The sequence below is a fragment of the Littorina saxatilis genome, linkage group LG10 (assembly GCF_037325665.1).
Source record: "Littorina saxatilis isolate snail1 linkage group LG10, US_GU_Lsax_2.0, whole genome shotgun sequence".
NCBI lineage: Eukaryota > Metazoa > Mollusca > Gastropoda > Littorinimorpha > Littorinidae > Littorina > Littorina saxatilis.
Window position 1 is genome coordinate 1,755,991 of NC_090254.1, and position 23,875 is coordinate 1,779,865.

General features: G+C 42.6%; 1 protein-coding gene across 9 annotated transcripts in view; it reads right to left on the bottom strand.

Moving 5' to 3' along the window:
- Positions 1-6,105: 6,105 nt before the first annotated feature.
- The window catches only part of LOC138977932 (serine-rich adhesin for platelets-like), a 166,630-nt gene continuing 148,860 nt past the window's right edge, over positions 6,106-23,875 (bottom strand). For 8 of the 9 annotated variants that reach the window (XM_070350539.1, XM_070350536.1, XM_070350535.1 and 5 more), the window contains 5 exons: positions 19,616-19,836; positions 18,820-18,993; positions 17,260-18,400; positions 12,198-12,300; positions 6,106-9,888 (listed from right to left, as the gene is read on the bottom strand). In XM_070350539.1, coding sequence (XP_070206640.1) covers positions 9,720-9,888; positions 12,198-12,300; positions 17,260-18,400; positions 18,820-18,993; positions 19,616-19,836 — 1,808 coding nt within the window. In that variant the 3' untranslated portion in view covers positions 6,106-9,719. Of the gene's footprint in view, positions 9,889-11,399; positions 11,474-12,197; positions 12,301-17,259; positions 18,401-18,819; positions 18,994-19,615; positions 19,837-23,875 lie in introns of all 9 variants that reach the window. The other variant, XM_070350540.1, reaches the window with a different exon arrangement.

Here is a 23,875-nt window from a genome sequence, read left to right on the forward strand (position 1 = left end):
TCTTGCATATCTTGTTATTGATGATTGGGAAGAAATGTCTGCACGTCCTGAGCTACGAGGGTAGTGCCGAGACTAAAGAGAAATTGAATTGCAATACACCCCCCAGTCCCCATGGCCCGTACACAACACGCGGGACGGCGCCCGGCACAGGAACAAGGGTATCAGGTGCGGCAATCACACCCGGTCCACCATTATGACGGATGTGATGTATGTGGCTGGTGTCACGTGACCATTTACCGGCCTCTTCGAGGGACGGGGTGCAATGGAGAACGGTGAAGTGACATCTTCCTGACCCCCGTTTCTCAATGACGAGGAGGCCAGGTTTGGCGAGTGAAGCGAGGTACGAGATTTTGTTGTTGACTGTTGGAGTTGCTAGGGGAAGGTTGCGGTTACACGGCTTGCAATCTCGTCATGTGGTCACCAACGTGTTTTTTTCCCAGTCAACAGATAACAAACGTTTAATTTTCTCCTAGCTCTCCCTAATTCAATAGACGAATTTTGGAAATAACTTTGTCACTGCTACATGGCTGTTCGGCAGAGTTTTGCCGCTTGAAGCTCGGACAAACATGTCGACTTCCGCTTCCGGTCAATACAGTGACGTGCTCGAAGTAAACAAGCAAGGAGAGATGAGAGAAATCGGTCAAAACATTATGCGTTGCTCTTGGGGAAAGTGCGATTCTGAAAGTCGCTACCCTGCGCACGTATGTAACGTCAGTTTCTAGCCAGATGGTGTGTCTCAAACACGTGTACAGGAACCACGCGATGTTTGTCTGAGTAAAGCAAGGGTACGCATTCTTTCACAACCCATAGAGATCCGACAGAGTTATCTCCGGAATTTGTCTATTCATAGACACTCTCGTCTCCTCGCCTAGCAAACAGCTGGCTTCCTGGCTTGGCGTGCCTGCAAGAAACGAAGGTCTCGTCTCCTCGCCTAGCAAACAGCTGGCTTCCTGGCTTGGCGTGCCTGCAAGAAACGAAGGTCTCGTCTCCTCGCCTAGCAAACAGCTGGCTTCCTGGCTTGGCGTGCCTGCAAGAAACGAAGGTCTCGTCTCTTCGCCTAGCAAACAGCTGGCTTCCTGGCTTTGCGTGCCCGCTAGAAACGAAGGTCTGACCGCAGACACCTCATCAAATTTCGTGTGACGCCAATATGGCCACAGCAATGTTCACTGCCGACACTCCGTTGCTTGGCAACAGCCAATTGATCATCGTTTTGTAACGCCCTTTATGGAGAGAAAAAACCTTCAACTTGTGTTACACAAAACAGAGAGTGTTGCAGCACACTCAAGAAATAATAATGAGATTTACCACCGATGGAGTTTATATGAGCTGTGTTTTTGCCACGAAGTTTTTTCACAATTTTGATTTATTTAACGCCTTCTGCCCCCCCCCCCCCCCCCCCCAAAAAAAATGTCCAAGTGTTCAAGTGGGGAAACAAGTGGGAGTTTTGCAACACACTAGATAAATGATGTACCACCGATGACCACTTTTTTTTTAAAGCGCCGATTACACGAGTGTTATGTCATATTTGTTTGTATGTGAAAACTAGTTGAAATCAGATCGATTAACAATACGCGTTTCAAAACTCAATGTGTTAGAGCCTGTCATTGTCAGTCCAGGAAGCAAATATCTTTTTACGAGGGGAGGGGAGGGGGGGGTCTATTTATGAACGCCTGACCTTTTGACATGAAATTCAAAGATAAAACAAACCTTATCTCAGGTGGAGAAAATGACATCTTTTAATCTTTAGAATTGGCTTGAACTGAGCCTTGATAACAGTTCTTCTCCACGCCGTTAAATTCTCCATTCACACACTATATAGCTATATATTCTGATAGACACGTGGGGAATTCGGGGGCTGTGATTGGATGGTCTCACACATCCGTATTCCGATCATCAAAGCATAACGCTACGGAAGTTGGTCATTTTTTGCTGATATCCAAAAGCACTATCGGCAATAACAAAGACGCATTGTTCTGGTTTACCCATCTGTACCATAGATGTTTCAATCGACAACAGCATACACTGACAACTTGAAATTCTACTGGGGAATGTTTTTCAGCTTTACAAATGTCGATAGCATACCCTTTTCTGCTAACTTCCCGATGAAACAGGACTAAACCAATTATTTTCTGTCCCTAAACACCACAAAATGCCCAAAGTCGAAAGATGTAGTTCAAACAGGGGGGTAAAACGAAACAGCCGTTTTTGTGTGCCTGTTTGAGCTCAGTTGCCGACTGACACAAACTTTCGCATTCGGCTTTTCTTACCTCGTAACTTCACACTGAATACCCCACTTCCCCTCTGAAGTATTGATGATCGACCCTTGGCACTAACATTCATGTAGTCGTTTATAACTGAGGTTGAAAAATTCGCTTCATGACGAGACAAGTATAAATGTCATTCACCCAAAATGAAAACTCTGCTCGCGTTGTACGGATTAGCTGTTCTCTTCTCCTACCCTTGTTGTATCCTAGTTCTTCAGTTGTTTCTAGTTTTCCGTTGATGTTGTGTTTTGGTCTTCTTCATAAGTAGCCTTGTTCAAAATTAAAAAAACTCAAACTTATTTTTGTTGCATACGAAGGAACTAATAAAAAGCTGTTTCAACAGCTGTGTTGTCAAGTCGAGGTTTTTTCCAAAGTCAGTGTGGCGCCTGCGCAAAACTAATGCGCATAAGAAACGGCGTCTGCTATCAAAACCTGAGATCAACGCATCGACGCAAAAACTGTCATTGTGTAAGTTTGGAACAACAAATCAAGGTCAGAACAGCTATATAATCGCTACAGTCGAGACCGGATGTAAGAAAGTCGTCGGGACCCACTTTTTGTCTTTCATACATCCGGTCTTTACTAAATCCGGTTAACCGGATGTATGAAAATATTGTGGATTGACTTTCATACATCCGGCCACGCGTCTGTTACTTGATAAAAGTAGGTTTTTTTCATATCATTTTTGTATTTATTTGTTTTTTTATGTTTAAATGTTTTGATACATAATTATCCTTGTTAGAAGAAAAGGTTTGTGAATAACAAGTGGAAAAGTACATGTACTTACATACACTGACACAGTCTGGACAACCGATAGAAAGAGCAACTGTTTGTGTAAGGAACTGTTCTGCTTTGCATAAGGCCGTGCACTCTCCGCCCCGCCCCCCCCCCCCCCCGTCCCTCTGTGTGTGTGTGTGTGTGCGCGTACGTGCGTGCGCGCGAGCGCACGTGTGTGTGTGTGTGTGTGTGTGTGTGTGTGTGTTTGTGTGTGGCTCAACTGTATTGTGTGTGTTCCCTCCACAACCCTTTTGCGCTTTTGACAATGTTTTTGGTCGTGGAAGCTTTGTAATGACGGTTGGCGTAGCAAATAACATTTTCTGAGTTCTCTCTCTCTCCCTCTCTCTCTCTCTCTCTCTCTCTCTCTCTCTCTCTCTCTCTCCCTCTCTCTCTCTCTCTCTCTCCAAAACGCACACATTTATAACACACACACACACGCGCGCGCACTGAATACAAAAAAGGTAGTTAAACTTAAAACCAGTTTAATGGATTAAAACAACAACAACAACATAAAAAAAACTGAGTCACACTCACGACCAATGCCTCTGGTTCTAATTGTGCAAAAAAATGCTTTCCTGGGCTATTATGGCTCTTCAGTCATGACAAATTTATAACAGGCTATAATGACTGAATAGACAAACAAAACAGATTATTAATGGAGTTAAACATAAAATCAGTTTAATGGATAAAATCAACAATAACAACAAGAACATAAAAACAACAAGAACATAAAAACAACAACATAAAATACAACAAAATAAAATACAACAACATAAAATACAACAACATAAAAACAAAACATAAAAAGATAACAACTGATTCACATCCATGACCAATGTCTCTAGTTATAAATGTAACAAAAATGCCTTCTGGGCTTTTATGGGTCTTCGTGACGAATTTGTAACAGGTTAAAAAAATAATTGAATGGAGAAACAAATTAAACAGAACGACTCGTTGACAGCTATAGAATCTGGTGGGGAAGTTTTCAGGGCATCCTCATTTAGACTACCTTTGTGGACACCACCCGCTCAAAATGGCCACAGAGATTTCGGAGGTAAATGTTCTCCTCGGACCTGTCTACCCCATTTATCGGGAAAAGGGGTGGGTGTGGCAGCCATCCCCGTGAGCATTCGGAAGTGGCTGTGTACTGTAGTACACAAACTCTCGAGGATAGTTCACACAGAAAAGCTCTGAAGTTGTGTTCAGGGGCTCAGAAAACAGCCTGCTATCAACAAAAAATCAGAAGATTCTCATGTGTGAGTATAGAATAGTATAGAAAGAGAAAGGAGTGAGACTTGGCCCAGACGACGACTCCAAAAGATAAGCTGTAACTCTAAACTGAAGTGTTCCACTGTGGGAAACACGCCGCTTCTTGCCTGAGCAAGATATTTGTTCTTCTTTCTTTCTTTATTTGGTGTTTAACGTCGTTTTCAACCGTTCAAGGTTATATCGCGACGGGGAAAGGGGGGAGATGGGATAGAGCCACTTGTTAATTGTTTCTTGTTCACAAAAGCACTAATCAAAAATTTGCTCCAGGGGCTTGCAACGTAGTACAATATATTACCTTACTGGGAGAATGCAAGTTTCCAGTACAAAGGACAAAACATTTCTTACATACTGCTTGACTAAACTCTTTACAAAAATTGACTATATTCTATACAAGAAACACTTAACAAGGGTAAAAAGAGAAACAGAATCCGTTAGTCGCCTCTTACGACATGCTGGGGAGCATCGGGTTAATTCTTCCCCCTAACCCGCGGGGGATATTTGTTCTTGTCTTTCATGATGTTCGACAGCGTTGGCAGGGGGACACCTAAATCAATGGCCATCTGTGTTCGGGATTTGTGTGGACTGTCCTCTACTGCCTTTATGATTTTAAGGCGCTCAGACAATGTCAACACTCTACGTTTGCCTGTAGCTTTCGCTTTGCGGTCCGCCATTTTGCAAGTTCGAGTCGCTATGGAAGGGAAACTACTCTTACCACACTTTGGTGACTTGGGTCTACTTTCGTTTTCTTACAACCGGTCTTGCAACAACGCATTTGTGCTGCTCGGGACCAGAGATTTGCTTTCATACAACCGGACTTTTATACATCCGATTTTCATACAACCGGAAAATTCTAAGTAATAACAAAGAGTAGCTTCTGCCGGGACCCTGCCTACCCCTTTCATACATCCAGACTTTCATACATCCGGTGTTTTATACATCCGGTCTATACTGTATTGTGTTTTCAGCGAAGCAATAGGCTCCGATATTTAGACTCGAACAAGTATAATGCGACTCGTCTTCGACTCGTCAGCATTATACTTGTCTCGTCTAAATATCGGACCCTATTGCTACGCTGAAAACACAATAGCTGTTAATAACGATCAAACTCAGATACCTTTTTGGGCGTTCCTTATGTGCTACATACTCATCCAAACTTGGCAAATGAATACATTGTTGTTGTTGTTGTTGTCTTTGTTGTTGTTGTTGTTCTCAGACGCCACTTTGATGAACATTCATTCAAATGTAATACGTTTGTCACAGACTTAGAAGAACATCATGTTTTTCTGAATGTTATGAAAAGTTGTTGTTAAGTTCTGTTGAACCGGGAAGGTACACCGAAGGTGATTTGTTGGGTTGTCAGTGGATGTAAATGAGATTAGTTCGTCTGTTTGCACGAGTTTTTTGTTTTTCTTCCTTTTTTGCAATTTAAACATTTTGTTGTGTACACGTTCAATACCAACAACACGCCAGCATGCATGAACACACACACTCACTCACACACACACACACAGCACACACATGGCAAACACACACAGGATACGCACGCACGTACACAAACATACACACGTACACACACAGACATACACGCACACGCACACACAAACATCCCCTCCACACACACACACACACGCACACACACACACAAACGCACACACACACACACGCACACATACACACACACATACTCACACACAGACACACACACACAAACACGCACACACACACACACACACATACATTTACACACAGACACACACACACACACACACACACACGCACACACAAACGAAAGCAATACGTCACAAATAAGTCTTTACTGAAATCCTCTCCAAACAGGATGACAATTGACAAATGGTCCATGGTATTGCCAGACAGCGGCAGGGGGGGGAGTCAGACACGACAACCTTTCAACTCAAAACAATGCAATGATATAAAAGCTTACTGCGTTTGTAATATCTCTACTTGAAAGCATTGGATCAGTTTATTACAAGCATGATCTAAAGCAGCACAAACCATACCACACAAACTTCAATCAACCAATTAGCTTCTCAACATTATATTAACACATGGCAAAGAATGCTAGAAAATTAAAACTTCTGTTCAAAAGTAGCTCCTGGAGAATCTGGCTCTGAGAGGCCGTTTAAAACTTAACAGTTTTGTTTCAGTTTGTGAAGGAACTTTAGTGCACTGTGCTTTGTTTACGTTGAACCCTTCACCGATGTCTTACCAGCAAATGACACATCAAATGACACATCAAATGACACATCAAATGACACATGACATGGAACTAAAAGGAATGTCATGACAGTGTTGCACACTGTTTAAACTAAACTAAGGGTTTTGGCAACACTTAAAATGTATATTTGCCTGCAACAGTTTTCATTGAGAATCAGGCAACACAACCTTAAAATATTCACGTTGTCGCGATCATTTATCAATATCCGTGCGAACAGCTGTTATGTATGCACCAACATTTTATTCCAAAACATTTGATTTGTTTTTCAATTTGCTTGCCTTCACGATCCACCAATAGCAGTTTTGCAGAGAAATAAATGATTTCTTTACTGTACGTGCTCATTCTCTGCCCAGATCTTCCACTCTTGACAGACAAGTAGAGAGGTGACAAAGACGACATGACCATGACAGTTTTGTGTACTACTCGACTTTTGTCAACCCTATTCCGTTAGAAATGTCGTCTCAACTCTGTAACGAGACATGACAAAATACTCATACATCTTAGCAAAAAAAAATTTGTTATGTAATAACAAAAAACAAACAATGAACCGCTGTGAAGCTAGCGCTCCAGAATCAATTTTTACTAAAGAAAGTACTGACTGCAAACCAGCAGAATCTCACTCTCCAAAGGATCACGAGTGACTCCCTCAAAAAAACTTATTTTTATATTCTTCATTTGATGAGAACAAGAAACAAACAATGAACCACTGTTAAACGTCCGCTCCAGAATCACGTTTCTACTGCAGAAAGTGCTTACTGCAAACCAGCAGACTCTCACCCTGTGCGCGATGCGATCAAGATTATGTATCTATGACAAAGAGTGAGAATGTCGCAAGATTATGGCACAAGATTTCAACTCCCTGCTTCTACTTTACGGAACATAATCACAATTATCAGCGAGCAGTTTGATTGAATATATATTTCTACAAAGCTTCGCATGTACAATTGCTGTGCATATACTTCTTTGAAGTACGCTAGGATCATGCGGTGCAACAAGAACAACACAAATACTCTTAAAATCTCAACATAAAAATATAAACACCTTGCAGATACAGCAGGTCAAACAAAGTTGGGTTACCCCCATACATTTTCATAAACACTGCGTCTTTCTATAACAAACTTTTCTCAAGAATCAAAAAAACATAACAAAGCAGCTAGTGCTTTAATGTAGTTTTTAAAAGAACACGCGCAATCATAAACACGTTACCCTTCTGTTTGTATATTATATTTCATCACGACGATAGGACCACGATTTCTATCGTTGTAAATAAATCAAACAAGCAAGAACACAGAATCTAAAATCAGGAACGCAAAAAAAGACAGATGCTTATCCCTGCGATTTAAATGACACAAAAATGAAGACACAAGCTTGGATTCTATCAAACCTAATCAAGTCCTAAGACGGTAAACATTTGATTTTTCACTCCAATATCTTGATTTCTCCCACCGAATAAGTCTTGCAACCCCAGCTTTTTTTCTTGAAATATGAGCGAAACTAAAGTCTTTCAAGAAAACGGCCTGTCACTTTCTTCTGTGTCATCTTTGTAAGTGAAAACAGAAGTGTTCGTAAGATGTCCTGAAGACATAAGCAGTCTGAGCAGTGCTCTACGGAAGCCTAAAAGCACTCCAGCCAAAGAGAACCTATTAACAAATAATATCGACATAAGGAATGAAACTGATGAAATTGCCATCTAAGTTACGAATAATTTCAAAATAATGTTCGGAAATCTTGGTCAATTGACCACCACATGATTCAAAGCCAGCATATTTACACGCAGGTTGTCTAACACACAACGCCATTAGACGAGGAAGGGATTTCAGGTATTCACGCGAAACAAATTCATTACTATTTTGTTCACTACTATTTTGCACATGCATGTACAATACAAAACGAAACAAAAGCACACAATATATTAACATTCTATTTAAAATTGAGACAGATACAGAGACATTTACCCACTGACAATTGTCTAAAAATAATAAAAATAACTTCTGCAAGGTAAAGACTTCAATTAAAACGCAATATTTCACAAGTACCCTCAAAGCCACCGTATACATAACAGTTTTAACACCCTTGGTGCACTCTGTGTCCAACATATTTCATTCTTTAATAACAACGCTATGCATTGGGTAAATGTCCCTTTAAATATCTCGTCACAACCACTGAGTATTGTGTTTCACTGTGGCAAAGCCAGCTCCCACACACACAACAAAATCATTGAATAGCTTTCCTTCAAACGAAAAGGTTGCCAGGCAAATCTTGTATTTAAAACAAAACAAAACATGCATAAGGTACAATCTTAACTCTACGACAAGTTATGTAGGCTACCTTTCATTTCAATAGATTCTGTTTTTACTGGTGCAGTAATTCAAAACGCAAATACTTAAAATCACATTGAAAGAAAGGGGAAAATGTCCTTCTTCAGATCAACCCAAGTAGATTGTATATCTACTTACAAACATAACAAACATTACAAATAAAACAAGCTTGCATATTTAAATAGATTTCAAGAAATCAAATTGTCATTTTGTTATTGAAGCAGAAGCAGCAAAACCTCCTTGTTGAGAAACTGAACACCACTGAGTTAAGTGTTTATTTGATTTGCATATGATGGTCACATGACCATTAATACTACAGCTAGTACAGTGACACATAGCAGCCTGATTATTACGACCAGTGCAAACAGTAAATGCACTAGTCAAAACCAGTAACAGACGCCATGACACTGGACATTTCAGAGGCTGTTTGTCCATTTGTTCAAGTGCTCTGCGCACTCGGATTTACCCAGATTTATACAATAATGTATTGCGTTCATAAACCGACATCCGTTCAGCACAGGGCGTGTTGATGTCTTGAGCCGAGTTCTTGTCACACTCACGACTGCAGGGTGTGTGACGTGCGCAACCATCCTGTACCAGTATCCAAAGTAACACCCAGACAGCGATGTCACAGTGAGTGTCCCAGCTATACCTATAGGTCGAAAATGTCACTGACTATTTCCTCGCTGCCGAACGTGAAGACTGTCTTCTATAATCTTCTTGCAGAGGCTGTAGCAGCTGTTTTCAGATTTGTTTCAGGCGGCTGAGTGAAGCTGGTCAGGTCTTGCACGCAGTCATCACAACCTGGTGTCATCAGGCGGCTGAGTGAAGCTGGTCATGTCTTGCACGCAGTCATCACAACCTGGTGTCATCAGGCGCTGTGACTGTCTTGAGGTCGTCCTCTAGGCGCTGGATGAGGGAGGTGGTCTCCTTGCACTCGGACTCCAGGGCCAGATACTCCTTGTCACACACCGCTCGCTCCTCCGCAGAGAACGCCCTCACCCGCTTGTCTCGTACGGCGATCCTGAACAGGCAAAGACACGTGTTAGAGTGAGAGGAATGATGCAAAATAAGACAGAAAACAGAGAGGAATAAACGCAAAAGGATTGATACAAATTAGGAAAGAACGCAAGAAAATAAATGTAAGAATTAAAGAAAAAAATAAATCATCAAATCAATCAATCAATTAATCAATCAAAAGTTCTTGTAGAAAACAATAACTGTATACATAAACTAATTGCATCATTGTGTGATTTCAAAGGTCCCGCACTCTCCTTCCCAACATGGCAGTTGCCGAGGACATGCGTTTTGGCATAAGTGCGCCAAGGGATACGGAACCAGTGCTTAAGCACTTAGCAGGGAATTTGAGTTGCTTAGTTTGTGCACACCGACATGGATTTATTGATACGCTTATTGCAATTGAGTCAGTTATTCTCGCCAACTATTCTAAATACGTTTTTGGAAGATAAAAATCTTACAGGCGATTTATAAAATTTCACATATTTGAATAACATATTTGACGACCTCAATGATTAAACACACTCGTTTTCTGCAAAGACTCATAAGACATCAATCAATGAGGCGTACCCCATGCTGTTAGGGTTTACAGTGTACAGGTCAAACTAGTAGTAACATGCGTGTGAAATAAATTCAAAAAAGGGCAACATTCTTTGTTTAATATTTCAGTTGAGATATTGGTCCTCCTTCATTGTCTCTGAGACTGCATGAAGAAAACACCATGCGGTACTCCACGGAATCTGCACACAAAAAGGTCTGGCAACCTTTTGTCCAAAACGTTCACCATAGACTCAGCAAGATTCTTCACAAACAAATACACTCATCTCAGGATTAAAAACTCTGTCATAACAAAGCCAGGCAAGGGGGGTGTTTGAACATGATGGAGAGAAGCTTCGCAGCCAGCCACCAGCGGTGAAACTGGAGATCAGCTATGTGAATGAAAAGTTCACCTGAAACGCTGAAAGAAAAGTTCAACTGAAACGCATTCTTCTTCGAACTTGTTGTGGACTTTGCTCAGGAATTTTCATTGGCGAAGTGCAACTGGACGAAATAAGTTTCGAATTGATGCGGGACCTGAAGTTTGCAGTAATGTACGAGTAATTAAGGTATTGAAGAGTAGGCTATGACTGGGGCAATGTCTCTGCGTATCAGAACTGGAGCCTCCACGCAGATCATTAGTGGCAGCTTCGTTAACAACTGTTTATGCAATGTGGTATAAAAATGTCGCTCAAGCTGTGATAATTAACATTCACTGTTCGTGGCTAATGCCACACAGCAGAGAAAGGACGTACACACTTCTACTATCAATGCGTGCATAACCTGGGTCTTGTGCAGGAATGGTTTAGGTTTCAAGCTGGTAATCAAAACAATTCTATGTAAGAATTGGATCTTTTGCTTTTACACAAACATGGGTAAGGACTGCAATTCAAGACTTGAGAAGGAAAGGGTAAAACAACTGAGGGAAAGAAAGGGGGCTGCAATTCCACGGTGGACCATGCCATCATGCCTCACACAGACCTAGCTCTGCGGGTTGGTCTGACTTGTTTTCTCTCTTATTCCGGAACTCCATGAATTCCTCATCCCATAAATCCCTGCAATCAACACAGTGATAATGGGACGAGAGTGGGGGGGGGAGAGAAAAAGAGTGTGTCAGTGGCTCAGTTTAGCCTGAAAACGACAATTTGCACTCATAAAGACTGGGAAATGTAAACCAAAACATCATAACATATATAATTCTTAAATTGAACCTGTCATGGCAAAATCGCTCTTACAATCAAGGCACTGTCTCATCAGCATAGATTTAATCCCTAAAAACTACGTCAGCAAAATGGCTCATACTGTTATTAGTTGTCCTGTAAGCACCATGCTACTAACGTAATCTAAAGGCATCAGGTATTTAACAGATGCCGAAAAAGCTCTAATTAGTACATTTGCGATATCTATTCACAGCCTAAATAATGTTAATTTTACTTCTGCGGAGTCAATAAGCACTATTTTTGTTGTTAATATAAGCTCAGTGTATCGTAATAGCAACACGCTTCCATGGCACTCTCGATTATAAATCACGCTGAAGAACTTAAACAGGGTCAGCAATTCGATATAAATATATTGTTTTTTCAAAGCACGTTTATAAGCTTATGACTTGTTGGCTCTATTAATTGACTTGTTGGCTCTATTGATTGACTTGTTGGCTCTATTGATTGAATCGCTAGTTCACAGCATTATTGTTTATAATGTTTTGAGTCAAATTGTTTTAGCCAATCAGGTACAGTAGAAAAGTGTGCCAACAAGGCAAGAGAGGAGAAGGGTACGAACCTTTTACGTTTGATTTGCACGAGTTTCTCCCGCAGCCGTCCAATCCTGTCCTTGAGGTCAGTGATGGTCTCGTTGTCTTCGGGGCCCTGGGACACCTCGTCTCCTGTCGACACACAGGCTGTTCATCAGCTAGGATTCTACTGCACATGTGAGACATCTTGAAAGCAAATGCCTCACTTTGAAGTATGAGTATTTCGATTTAGTCCGCCATCATGCTTATCACTGTTATGTTTTCACTAGGATTGCTTATAATAAGCACTATGCTTGAGTTAGAAATCCTATTTGCCATATATTGTTCATGTCATGATATAAAATTGAATACTGTCTTGTTTAAAGGTAAAGCAACGTCTGAAGTTTACTCCCCAGCTATTCGCTATCTAGCCATCAGTTACTTCCTCGTTAAGTTATAAGGTAAGCCCTTCTTCCGTCCCATGCATACTAAAATAAGAAAAGTACTTCCAAAGTCGCCCAAAACGTTCGACGTAGTCGAGTCGCAAACTTCCCTCTTATGCATACGTGCCCTGATGTGCTATTACTTCGTATTCTGCCAGGACGAAGTCGGTGTTTGAGTTATATAATGTCTCCTGATGTGTCGATGCCTTACAGTCTAGCTGTGATTCTATTGATGAGCAATTATATGTACTTCTTATTTTGTTAGCAGGAAGTCGGTGACTTAGCTATATGTCTAATGATGTGCTGTTGTCTGATATTCTATTGACATACAGTCTGCTCATGAGCTGTGATTCTACTGGTGAGCTATTACTTCGTATTCTGCCAGCCACGAAGTTGGTGTCTCAGCTATCTGTCTACTGACATGCTGTTGTCTGATATTTCATCAACATAAAGTCTGTGAATGAGGTGAACCTATCCTGATTCAGTTGTTCTCAGTCCTCTGTCAGCGTGAAATCTCTATGTGAGCTATGTGTCCTCTATATATCGTCATGTCTCCTTTGTTCAGATAAAACTTACTGGTGAAGTATGCAAGCTTTTCTCTTCAAATAAGTTGAGAGGGCGAGTAAACACTGTGCTCACTACTAATGCAGCAATCCTGTTCTGTGACACCTTAATCAACTCTCTTTATTAAATACTGTATATGAATTACAATGAGTGATTCACATATGATACAACGGATTTACTGGAAATGTAAACGACAGACAGTCTCCGCACTTAATCAAAGATCAAAACCTATCATTTACTTTCTAACTCTTAAAACTTTTTCTAAAAAGCTGATAATAATAGCATGCAGTAAACTGTATGAGGCATAGAAACATGTTAACACTTACGTGACAAGTTTAACGTTGGTTATTATAGATTATACCATAACAAATGTTACCTTATTACTGTGTAAATTATCCATGCCGAAAAGAAAAAACAATGAGTAAAGATAACAAAGATAAGTTTAAAAAGGTATAGCAGGGTGTGTCTTCCCTTCAGTGTTTGGTTTTCTGGTATGTACACGCAGACAACTGGACATGCAAACCGTCCATTCATGACGTCATAAGGACATGCAAACCGTCCATTCATGACGTCATAAGGACATGCAAACCGTCCATTCATGACGTCATAAGAACATGCAAACCGTCCATTCATGACGTCATAAGGACATGCAAACCGTCCATTCATGACGTCATGAGGACATGCAAACCGTCCATTCATGACGCCATAAGGACATGCAAACCGTCCATTCATGACGCCATAAGGACAGGCTTCAAGACTTGTTTATCAGTCTAATACTTACTTGGATAGCTGAAAAGAATTTGCAGTCTTGGATATCTCAACCTCAAAACCACTCCATCTTTTCAAAAAAGTATCATATAATGTATCACCGAATGCATGGTGGTCCTTGAGATACGACACACGTACAGAGACTCTCTCCATCTCCCCACCAGCTAGAGAGGAAAGGATGACTACATTCACAACAATGAAAGCTAGCCAGCGTCGTCATACAATACACACATACATATAAGCCACTAACAGTTCACCAGTATCCAGGACAGCCTTTCAAAAGGGCTGGAGTTTTGGTGTAGGGCACTCAAGGCACTTTTCAAAACCCTGATCAGGGAGATCAACCAGTTTACTGCATTTACTCTTAAGTCCTATAGCAAAGCCTTTCAAACACCATATTACTATTCACTTTAACGTTTATGCATATAAGCAAATCTCTTTCTTTTCTTAAAGAAAACCAATAAGGCTAACTCCTCGTCACCAAAGTGCTAACAAAACTGGTCCTTACAAGAAACTTGCATTAGTAGCAGGTTGTGGACAAGGCAAATTGTGTCAAATTGTTCTCCTTCTCTTCCTCCACACCCTCCTCTTTGCCTTTTTCTTCAATATGAGGTATCAGACTGTCACACAGTTAGTAGTTATTACTAGAAGTTGCTCAGAACAGTGTAGCTGTTACCAAAGCACAGCAAAATGGAGGAACACAACTACTGACCCTCTCAGATTCGTGTTATGATACGCTCTTTTCACTTTTCTTGTGAATCTCGGAGTATTCTTTTTTTTTTTACTTCTTCTTCATGGACTGAAACTCCATCGTACACTCGTGGTTTTTTGTACGATTGGGATTTTAACTGAATGACTGTTTTACCCCGCCATTTAGGCCGCCATGTTAGGTCTGGTTTTGTTTAATTGTGAAAGCAAACTACAGGAGGTAATAGGACTTTGCAACAGAAAAGGCATGACAGCGACAACAGCTGATGGCACTACTCAGCCAAAGCATGACAGCAAAATGAAATACAATGAGAGCGATCTGTTGGGGACGTTTAAACTTTAAAACATAAAGCTGTGTTTAAAGCGTTCAAAACACTGTTTTTGTGCCTCGCGTGTTTGTCTCTGTGTGTCACTCTGTCACTGTGTTTTTATAGTTACGTGTGTTTGCACTAAGAGCAGTCATGTACCTTTCATCGGTCAAATGTATTTATTTGAATCAAAACTGGGATATGAAACTGTCAATTAGCTATATCGATCAGTTCTGTCTTTGATGCATCGCATGTCGATTGAATGCATGCTGCCTGTCAAAACATTCAGGCTAACTAACACTTTCTTGTCTTTCTGAGTATCTATAGAAGATGTTCTGACGTTCTTTGTGGCATTGAGTAAATAAACACCAGAAGACGAACGGTTAAATTCATTTGTTCATAAGATTTGTCAGGCGCAGTACTTGTATGTGGTCATTGAAAAGGACGTGAGATGTCCTAATAAAACATTGAAGAGCATGGCGTCTGTATCTCAATTCATGCATCGTTAAGGCATTCATGCCATGCGTGCATGCACTGAAATCTAGATCAGTTCTCATTCAAAGATATAGCATTCACTGAGATAAAAGTCTGAAATACAAAATGAAAGAACTGGCATTAACTTTTGTATGAAACGCCAACCTCAGGACAGTGGGTTTATGGACAGCTTGTGTCCTGTTAATGCAACAGTAAAGGAAAGGGGGATAATCCAGAATTCCATGGACTTCAAGAGTTGGGGATCAAGGGATTGATTGCTGAATAACAGATTGTAATCACAAGGCCTGACAAAAAAGTAATAAAGGGGAGGTAACAGAAATGTTACCCGGTTCCATATGCATGGGAATCAAACTTTTCCAGTCTTCAAACAAAGGAGGTAAGGAGGGTGAAAAGGGTGGTTTGGAGACCAGACAAGTTCATAAAAGGGTTGAAAACGAGGAATTGAATCAGTTTTGATGGGTGAAGTGGGAAGACTGTTTTGAACATTCAGACATGGAGAAAAGGATCGAGGAGATGTGTCCAAATCAACATCATTGTATTTTTGTAGGAAGGGGTTGACACAGGGGAGTGACAGTGGTGGAATGGGCGGGGCTAATGACAAGGACACGCCCTCGCGTCTTGGCTTTTTGTCTTTGTTGCCCTTGATGTGTTCTTTCAACAGTCTCATGCAGTCTCATAAGTTTGCTCTTTTCGAAATAAAACATGCGCATGCATTATGAACCATGTCAATTGAACGTTAAAATCTGTGTCAGTGGGGGTATGGTTTTTAGAAAAACGTAATTAGTCATGTCAGCTTGTATCCTTTTGTTTTAAGCAAGTCGGTTTTTCATGCTGCTGACTCCAGTAATTCATTGGTTTAGTTACTGCGATGATTCCAGTTAATGTGAAAGTTATCCCAGTTCTAATACTGCATCACGATCTTATTGTTCTTCCAAATACCACAAGGTTAGGCTGGCAATGTTAGCACGTGGACCAATCCCTGACCGTCCTTGAAGGACAAAGTCACGTGACTAGTCACTAGCAACAGTTAGACTGAAAGAAACTAAACCTACAGTATGTTCCCGAACAACCACCTCATCAATCCACCAAATACACGTACATAAAATTAGACGGGGGATTAGGGCGTTATCGACGACTTTGGCCAACTGAAACTAAACAGAGGATATGTCCATGTGCTCAAGTGCAAAATAAAAAGGAAAAGAAGAAGAACTGAAGTTAAACTGAAGAGCTGCTACACAAGAGCCCAGCAGTGCTCAAAGTGCGACAAGGAGTACAGTGGGAAAACAAGTCCCAAAATATATCACCCTTCTGCGAGGACGATCTGTGATCTGATTGGCTGCTGCAACCGACTCCCGACAACCCTGCTTCTGAACCTGAAACCGTCTGCACACAACTGGAGCAAGGGAGATCACCGCCATGCTGCCTTTTACACAAAATTACCTCCCTTGGAGAATGAGACTCGTTCTCGTCGTCTTCATCAAACCCTGACTGAGCGGGGGACAACCCCCGTGTCAGAATGGACGACAACCCCCACGAGTCGAGGAGGTCGTCTTCTACACTTTGAGTGGAGTCACCTGAATCCCTCTTACTTTTCGTTTTCTTCTTGCTATGACCCACACTCTGCAGATCCAAATGCAGCGAGGCTTTGTCGAGTTTTCCTCCCGATGTTCTGCCATCCTCACTCCTGTCGAGCTTTCCTCCCGATGTTCTGCCATCCTCACTCCTGGCTTTCACGGCTTCAACTCGCGCATACACATGGCCTCCACCTGGCCTACACTCCCCCTCCCCTCCCAACCGACTAAACACTGCACTCCCTGTGGCTTTACCTCCGATGTTGCCACTTGCTGTTGCTGCCGCTTCTGCTGCTGTTGTTGCTGCAGTTGTTGCTTCAGAAACGTCCAACTCTTTTCCTGAGGGCACTGAGTTTTTCCGAGTAGAGGACGATGACATGTCCGTAGAAACAGCATGTACATTGGAAGAATTGGTCGCTGGAATTGCTGGCACGTCAGATCTGCTACTGTCCTGTTTGGATTTGTGAGATTTAGGTTTGGATGTCGTGTCCGTGACAGTGTCATTCACGTGGTTCTCCGTGGGAGCGTTCTCTTGTTCCGACGGCTTCTGCTTGTTCTTCTTGTTCTTCGATTTCTTTTTCTTCTTCTTGGCTTTGTCGGGTTGCTGAGTGTCATCCCCGTTAGCCGTTTGAGTATCTACTACAGGCTTTGTTGGCACGTGGGTCTCTGACGTCACACTGACGTCACCATTGTCTTGGTCCTTCACAACCCCTTTCACTCCATTCTGAACCACGCTGCTGTCTGACACTGCTCTGACGTCACATTGAGACTCCACGCTCACAGCACTCACGACGTCACTTCCTCTCTCTGACAGCCCGTCCTTGAAGTCGTCCGAGGTCATCGTCTTCTCCAGCGCACTCTCCTCCTCCTCCTCCTCTATCACCTGCTTGCCGCCATTACTCGACGCTGCACAGTCTGAGATTCTTGTCGCTGGATTATTATTGCACTCGGGAAGAGTTGTCCCCTCTTGAGCAGCTGATGAAGAGCAACTCTCCTGCGCTGGAGACCCGTTGTCCGTTTTGACCTCTGACCCGCTCTCGCTGTCAGAGTTGACTTCCTTGACGCTGTAGAAGCCGCTGTCTGTGGTGTTCTTGTTGGACTTGTACACCGCTAGGTTGTCTGTGAACCCGGGGTGTTGCTCCCCCTCCCTCTCCCCTCCCTCGGCCTCCTCCTCCTCCTCTCTCTCCTCGCCCAGCATGTCGAGACTGGAGGTGGAGGGGCGCTTGACCACCTCGGTGTACAGGTACTTGTCGGCCACTTCGGCGTCACACGTGCCCTTTGTCTTTGCGTCAGCACTGACGTCATCAGTACTGCTGGTGGTTGCTGTGGCAACGTCCTTCTCTGTGTCTGCGGCAGCCTTGTCCTGACTGGGCAGTATGGGCACACTGCCCACCTCCTGTGACAGAAATACAGAACAGTTTTATGTATCGCCTTAAAAGACCTTGTAAACGATGAAAATTGTTTACAATTTTGTTAAAACAAATATATATGCAACGTCTTTGACAGTTAGTTGACCCTGGAGTACAGATACAGGCTGTCGACATCTGAAAGCGGCACTCTTTGCGAGGACAGTTCATTACAATATCATTTCAGCTGAAACTACAGATTTCTGGTTTTAAACCGCGTAGAATATCCAAACAGAAACAGAAAGCGAAACATCTCCCTTTCACATTATTTCTGCCAGAATCTTTCACACTCAAAGACTTGTTAAGTTGTTCCCCGGGAACAGCGGCACAGGGAGAGACAGAGAGAGAAAAACAAAGCCAGAGAGAGCAGTCTGTTTTTCAATGTCTGTGATCCAAGCCATCCCCTTACCCAGCTGGTGAGGATCGAGGCGCCCACGATGTCGGTGTACTCAGCCTCCAGCAGGTCGTCAGGCCGCTCGTCCCCCTCCACGAAGAATTCCTCCAGCCCCTCCGGCACGTCACTTGTCGCTGTCTCCGCCATCAGCACGCGCAGCCACTGGCGCAGGTCCTCCTTGCTGGGAGGCTGTGGACAGCAGACATACACAGGACACACGGGTAGAAAGATGTGTTAACCAGGTTCAAGGAACGGGCCAACCATTTCCTCGTTGGGGGCTAGCTGATAATAATAATAATAATACGAGAATTCATAACGCGCACATAACTCACCACAAGGCGACTCAAGGCGCACTCATACACAATCTTTCTGATAACAAAACAAAGTTGGGAATCGAAGCATGATACTTCTGGTTATAACCAATATTTCGCAATTAATTCTCCCTCCTTTGTTGGGGCTGCAAACACAAGACAGATTAACGGAGCAAAAATATTTGATGACTAGTTTTTCGGAACGATTGATCTGTTCCTTCGTGTGGGAAAACAAGGTGGAGAATCAGAGAATGATACTGCACGGCTGATTGCAGTGACGAGTAATGGCATAGCTCCTCCCTGCTTGGATGCTGCAGACAGGGGGCGAGAGATCGGCACACAGACCATGATACAACCGGGTAGTTTGCAAATACTGTTTTTGCTCGACACAAAAATAAGGTAGCAAATTGACATTTCAGCAGACCAACGCGGATGAAGCACCCAGAATCCAACAGTCTCGCCAGCACAAAAAAGACAACAGCTACACGACAGTCGCTTACCTCCACAGTTATCTTCTCCTTATTGTCCTCGAGCAGCATGAGGGCGAGGGGGCTGCTAGTCTCGGCTAGAGCTTGGCGCACCACACACTTCCGCAGCAGGAAGTTGAGCTCACACGGCTTGGAATGCTGGGTACGGTAACACTCGAACATGTTTTCGCGCACCATGCACCACCGCTGGCCCCAGCGCCGCTTGTTGAAGCTGCTGAAGATGTTGAGGTACCCTGGGTACACACAGGGGTGCAGGAGGAGACGATCAGTTAGTTATAAGGTTCAACAGTCTAAGAAATAAAATCCCAAAACAAACAGACTGCCACGTTCAAAAATTCAGAATCAAAAAACTAAAAATGTATGTGGTTGGAACGTTTAATTATTGACAAAACAAAACGTTACGTGCACAAATAGATCGACCCAGCGGTCTTTTAAGTGCACAGACAAACACTAATTACACAACACTTAAGCTTATCTCAAAATGTTCAGCCGCTTGCAGGGAAGATAGAAGCAAGGCAATGATTAATGACGAAATAAATGACGTAGAAAGGGAATGACGTCAGCATGGAAAGTTTTTCTTGTTGTTTTTTTATTCTAAAAAATAAATTAATTGAACCACTCTAAATACTGACGACATCAAGAGCAATTGCTACTAGTAATGCGAACCAATCTCCCAGCACCTGCGAGAATAACAAGTATTTTAATGATAGTTCAATTCTCATAATGTATGACATGCTTTAACCGGAGGCAAAACTGAAATGTTGTATTACAATCAGACGAATACGAAATGTCATAAGGTTTGAAAAGCTACAAGTGACCAAACTAGTAATTCTATAGAATTATGTTGCAATGGAAATGGTTGTATGTCCTTAAAACTGTTTGACAATTCGGAATGAGAAAAAACATACAGTTCCATACAGGTTAACACAGTAAAAAAAGGCGAATGAAGATAAAAGTACCAGACACCTCGAATACAAAACCCTCCCTCGCTCTCCCTCGCTCCCCCCCACCCCCTTCCTCTCTCTCTCTCTCTCTCTCTCTCTCTCTCTCTCTCTCTCTCTCTCTCTCTCTCTCTCTCTCTCTCTCTCTCTCTCTCTCTCTCTCTCTCTCTCTCTCTCTCTCTCTCTGATCCCTACGATTCCACGAATTGACCTGTATAAGACCAGTCTTGCTTTTTCGGGTACTTCAGTATGGAATTCACTTCCATCATCCTAGGATTAAGCACTTAAAGTCATTAAAAAGTTTTTAAAAATGTGTTAAAAACCACTTAATGTCTGAGTAGTTTAACGCCTTTTGATTTACCACACTGAGTATTACGTCAAAGATATGCTGTGCATTGTATATTGTGAACATATTTTTGTTTTACTGTTGCTACATGTTCGATTGCTACCAGCTTGTATTTTTAATTACCTGCATAGTATGCATTTGATTTTATGAATAACCACATATGTATGCTCTTCATGCCTCATCTTCAGCATCATCATCATCATCATCATCATCGTCATCATCATCATCATCGTCATCTTTATTATCACGTGCTGAAGTTTTCCGACCTCCTTTTTTTGTTGGTTAACTTTTTAACTTTTTAATTTTTAATTTTTTAATTATATAATTGTGTCAGTGTGTCTATGAGTCCCAAGGACAGATTGTAAGAAAAGACGTAGCCTTAAATCTTAATCCTTGTTAAATAAAGTTCAATTCAAATTCTCTCTCTCTCTCTCTCTCTTATTTTGTTGAACATGTTGTACTAGTGTTAACGGATGTGTAGCTGATTTGAGCAACTTAATTCTCAAAATGAAATGTTTAACTATGTCAATGTAATTTTGTAATTTTTGAGTTCTTATATAATTCCTCAAATGCACATTGTGTTGCAATCCATACAATGTATTTCTGTATCTTATGTGATTGAATTTTTATTTTTTATGTCCGTTGTTCTGTCTCCGACAGTATTTTTAATCTTCTTTTAATTTCGTTTCGTTTATTCCAGTTGAAAGAATATGTACTTCTAGAAGTATAAGGGAGATCATTGTGCTTTGTAAATTTTTACTTAGTAGTTTCCCCTGAATCTGTCCTTGCCGGGACGGTTTCTCTCTTCCTCTCTTTAAAGAGGTCTGGTGGCCCACGAAGTGTGAGTAATTTTCATTTCTTTTAATAAAGGATCCGACTCTAGTATGATTTACATTGTTTTTGAGGTTGTAATCATTTGTGTGATCACTCTTGACACACATTTTTTGGTAGAGTAAGATTTGCAGTCTTCCACGTGGTTGTCGAGCTATTCCGCCATTTTTTCCTTGTTGTAGATCTGGTTTACTTTTCTGAATTTGTGATTTTGTTCATTTGAGAGTGTTGTTAGTGTTGTTGTAGGAATTATAGTAAAAGTAAGAAGCGTGCCGACTTCGGTCGATGTAGTATTTTGTTGGTTTTAAGTTATGGTAAAAGAAAACGACTCGGAACGAAGGCCCCAGTGCTCCAGTTGTGTAATTGGATAATTCGATTTTTTGTGTACCCCATTTGCCACCAAGCGTTGGTTGTTCGGTCGCGACTGCGGTGGTTTAGAGGTTGCGATTTTGTGTTTTGATTCTTTTCATATTAGTTTGTACTTTTTCTTATGGTTTCTTTTGTTTACATATGTTTCAGTTTTTTACCGTCTTCACTTCACTTTACTTTACAATAAAGAATCTTGGTAAAACTATCTGGGGCGTGAGCGCAAGAATCCGCGAGCCAGAATAGTAAGAAAACTTCGCCACTATGATGTCTCAAGAAAAGACTGCTCGAGCCCGAACCCTCTCCGTCACCAACCAACGACTGGCAGAGGTGGAACTCGAGCTGCAGATTGCAGAGGAACAGTACCAGCTGGCAAAAAGGAAAGCCTATCTTACCAAGGAACTGGCGGAGCTGAGCGCCCTCAGGCTGAGGGACGAGCCCAGCCTCCACACTGTTCAAAGAACGATCAAGAAGGAGCCCGCCCTCCAGGACTACTCCACGTCCACCACGCACGAACGTCGATGGCACGAGCCAAGATTGTCGAACGACGATGCCTACAGCCAGCCGTCTGACGCAGCATCTCCCACTCTTTCCAGAGCCTCTTCCCGCCTCAATACACAGGGATCTGCAGTTGGACCCAGGCAGAACCACACGTCCCTACCAGTCCAGTCATCACATGACGCTGCCTCATTGTTTTGGATGAAGCGGGATCTCTTGACTCATCGATTGACTCCGTTCGATGAACGCCCGGAGTCATTCCACGTTTGGAAAGACTGTTTTACATCCATCATGCTCGACTTGGATGTCTCTCCTGCCGAGGAGCTGGACCTCCTGGCCAAGTACCTTGGACCAGAGTCCAAGAGGTATGCCCAGAGCCTGAGGTCTGCCAACATCGGGAATCCTCAGAGAGGACTCCAACTCCTCTGGAAGCGCCTGGACGAGCGGTTTGGCTCACCTGAGCTCATTGAGGCATGCCTGAAGGCAAGGCTGGAGGAGTTTCCACCTATCTCTAAAGATCAGCGCAGCCTCTACGAGTTGAGCGACCTCCTCGAAGAAATCTTGTCAGCCAAGATGAACCCTGTCCTCGCCCCTCTGTTTGCCCTTTACGACTCGTCTACAGGGGTCAACATGGTGGTACGGAAGCTTCCTCACCACCTCAGACAGAAGTGGGTCATGCGCGCAGCGACATACAAAAGCAATCACCGCGTCCCATTCCCCCCCTTTGAGTTTTTTGTGGACTTCGTTAAAACTTGCGCCACAATTCAGAACGACCCGGCCTTCAATTTGGAGAACGACAAAAAGGCCAAGCCAGTGCTCTCCAGAAAGACCAACTTTGAAGCAAAACCCGAGCTTTGCCCAATCCACACAACCGCAAGGCACTCTTTGCTGGAGTGTAAAGGCTTCGCAGCAAAATCACTTAGTGAGAAGAAGGCAACCCTGAAAGAGAAAGGAGTGTGCTACAGATGCCTTTCTTCCACCAGCCACAGGGCAAAGGACTGCAATATGTCGGTCAAGTGCAGTGTCTGCTCTGGAAGGCACCACACCACCATGCATCAGGACAGACCATCAGCATCCCTGGATCCCATCGAAAAGCATGGCGGGGAGGTGTCCGCAAAGTGCACCACCTTGTGCAAAGGGGGTCACCTGAGCAGATCCTGCGGTAAGGTGGTGAAGGTCAAAGTTTTTCCCCCTGAAAAGACCAAGGGGATCCAAGTTTACGCGATCTTGGATGACCAAAGCAATGCCTCCCTGGCAACGCCGGAGCTGATGGATCAGCTAGGCTCGTCC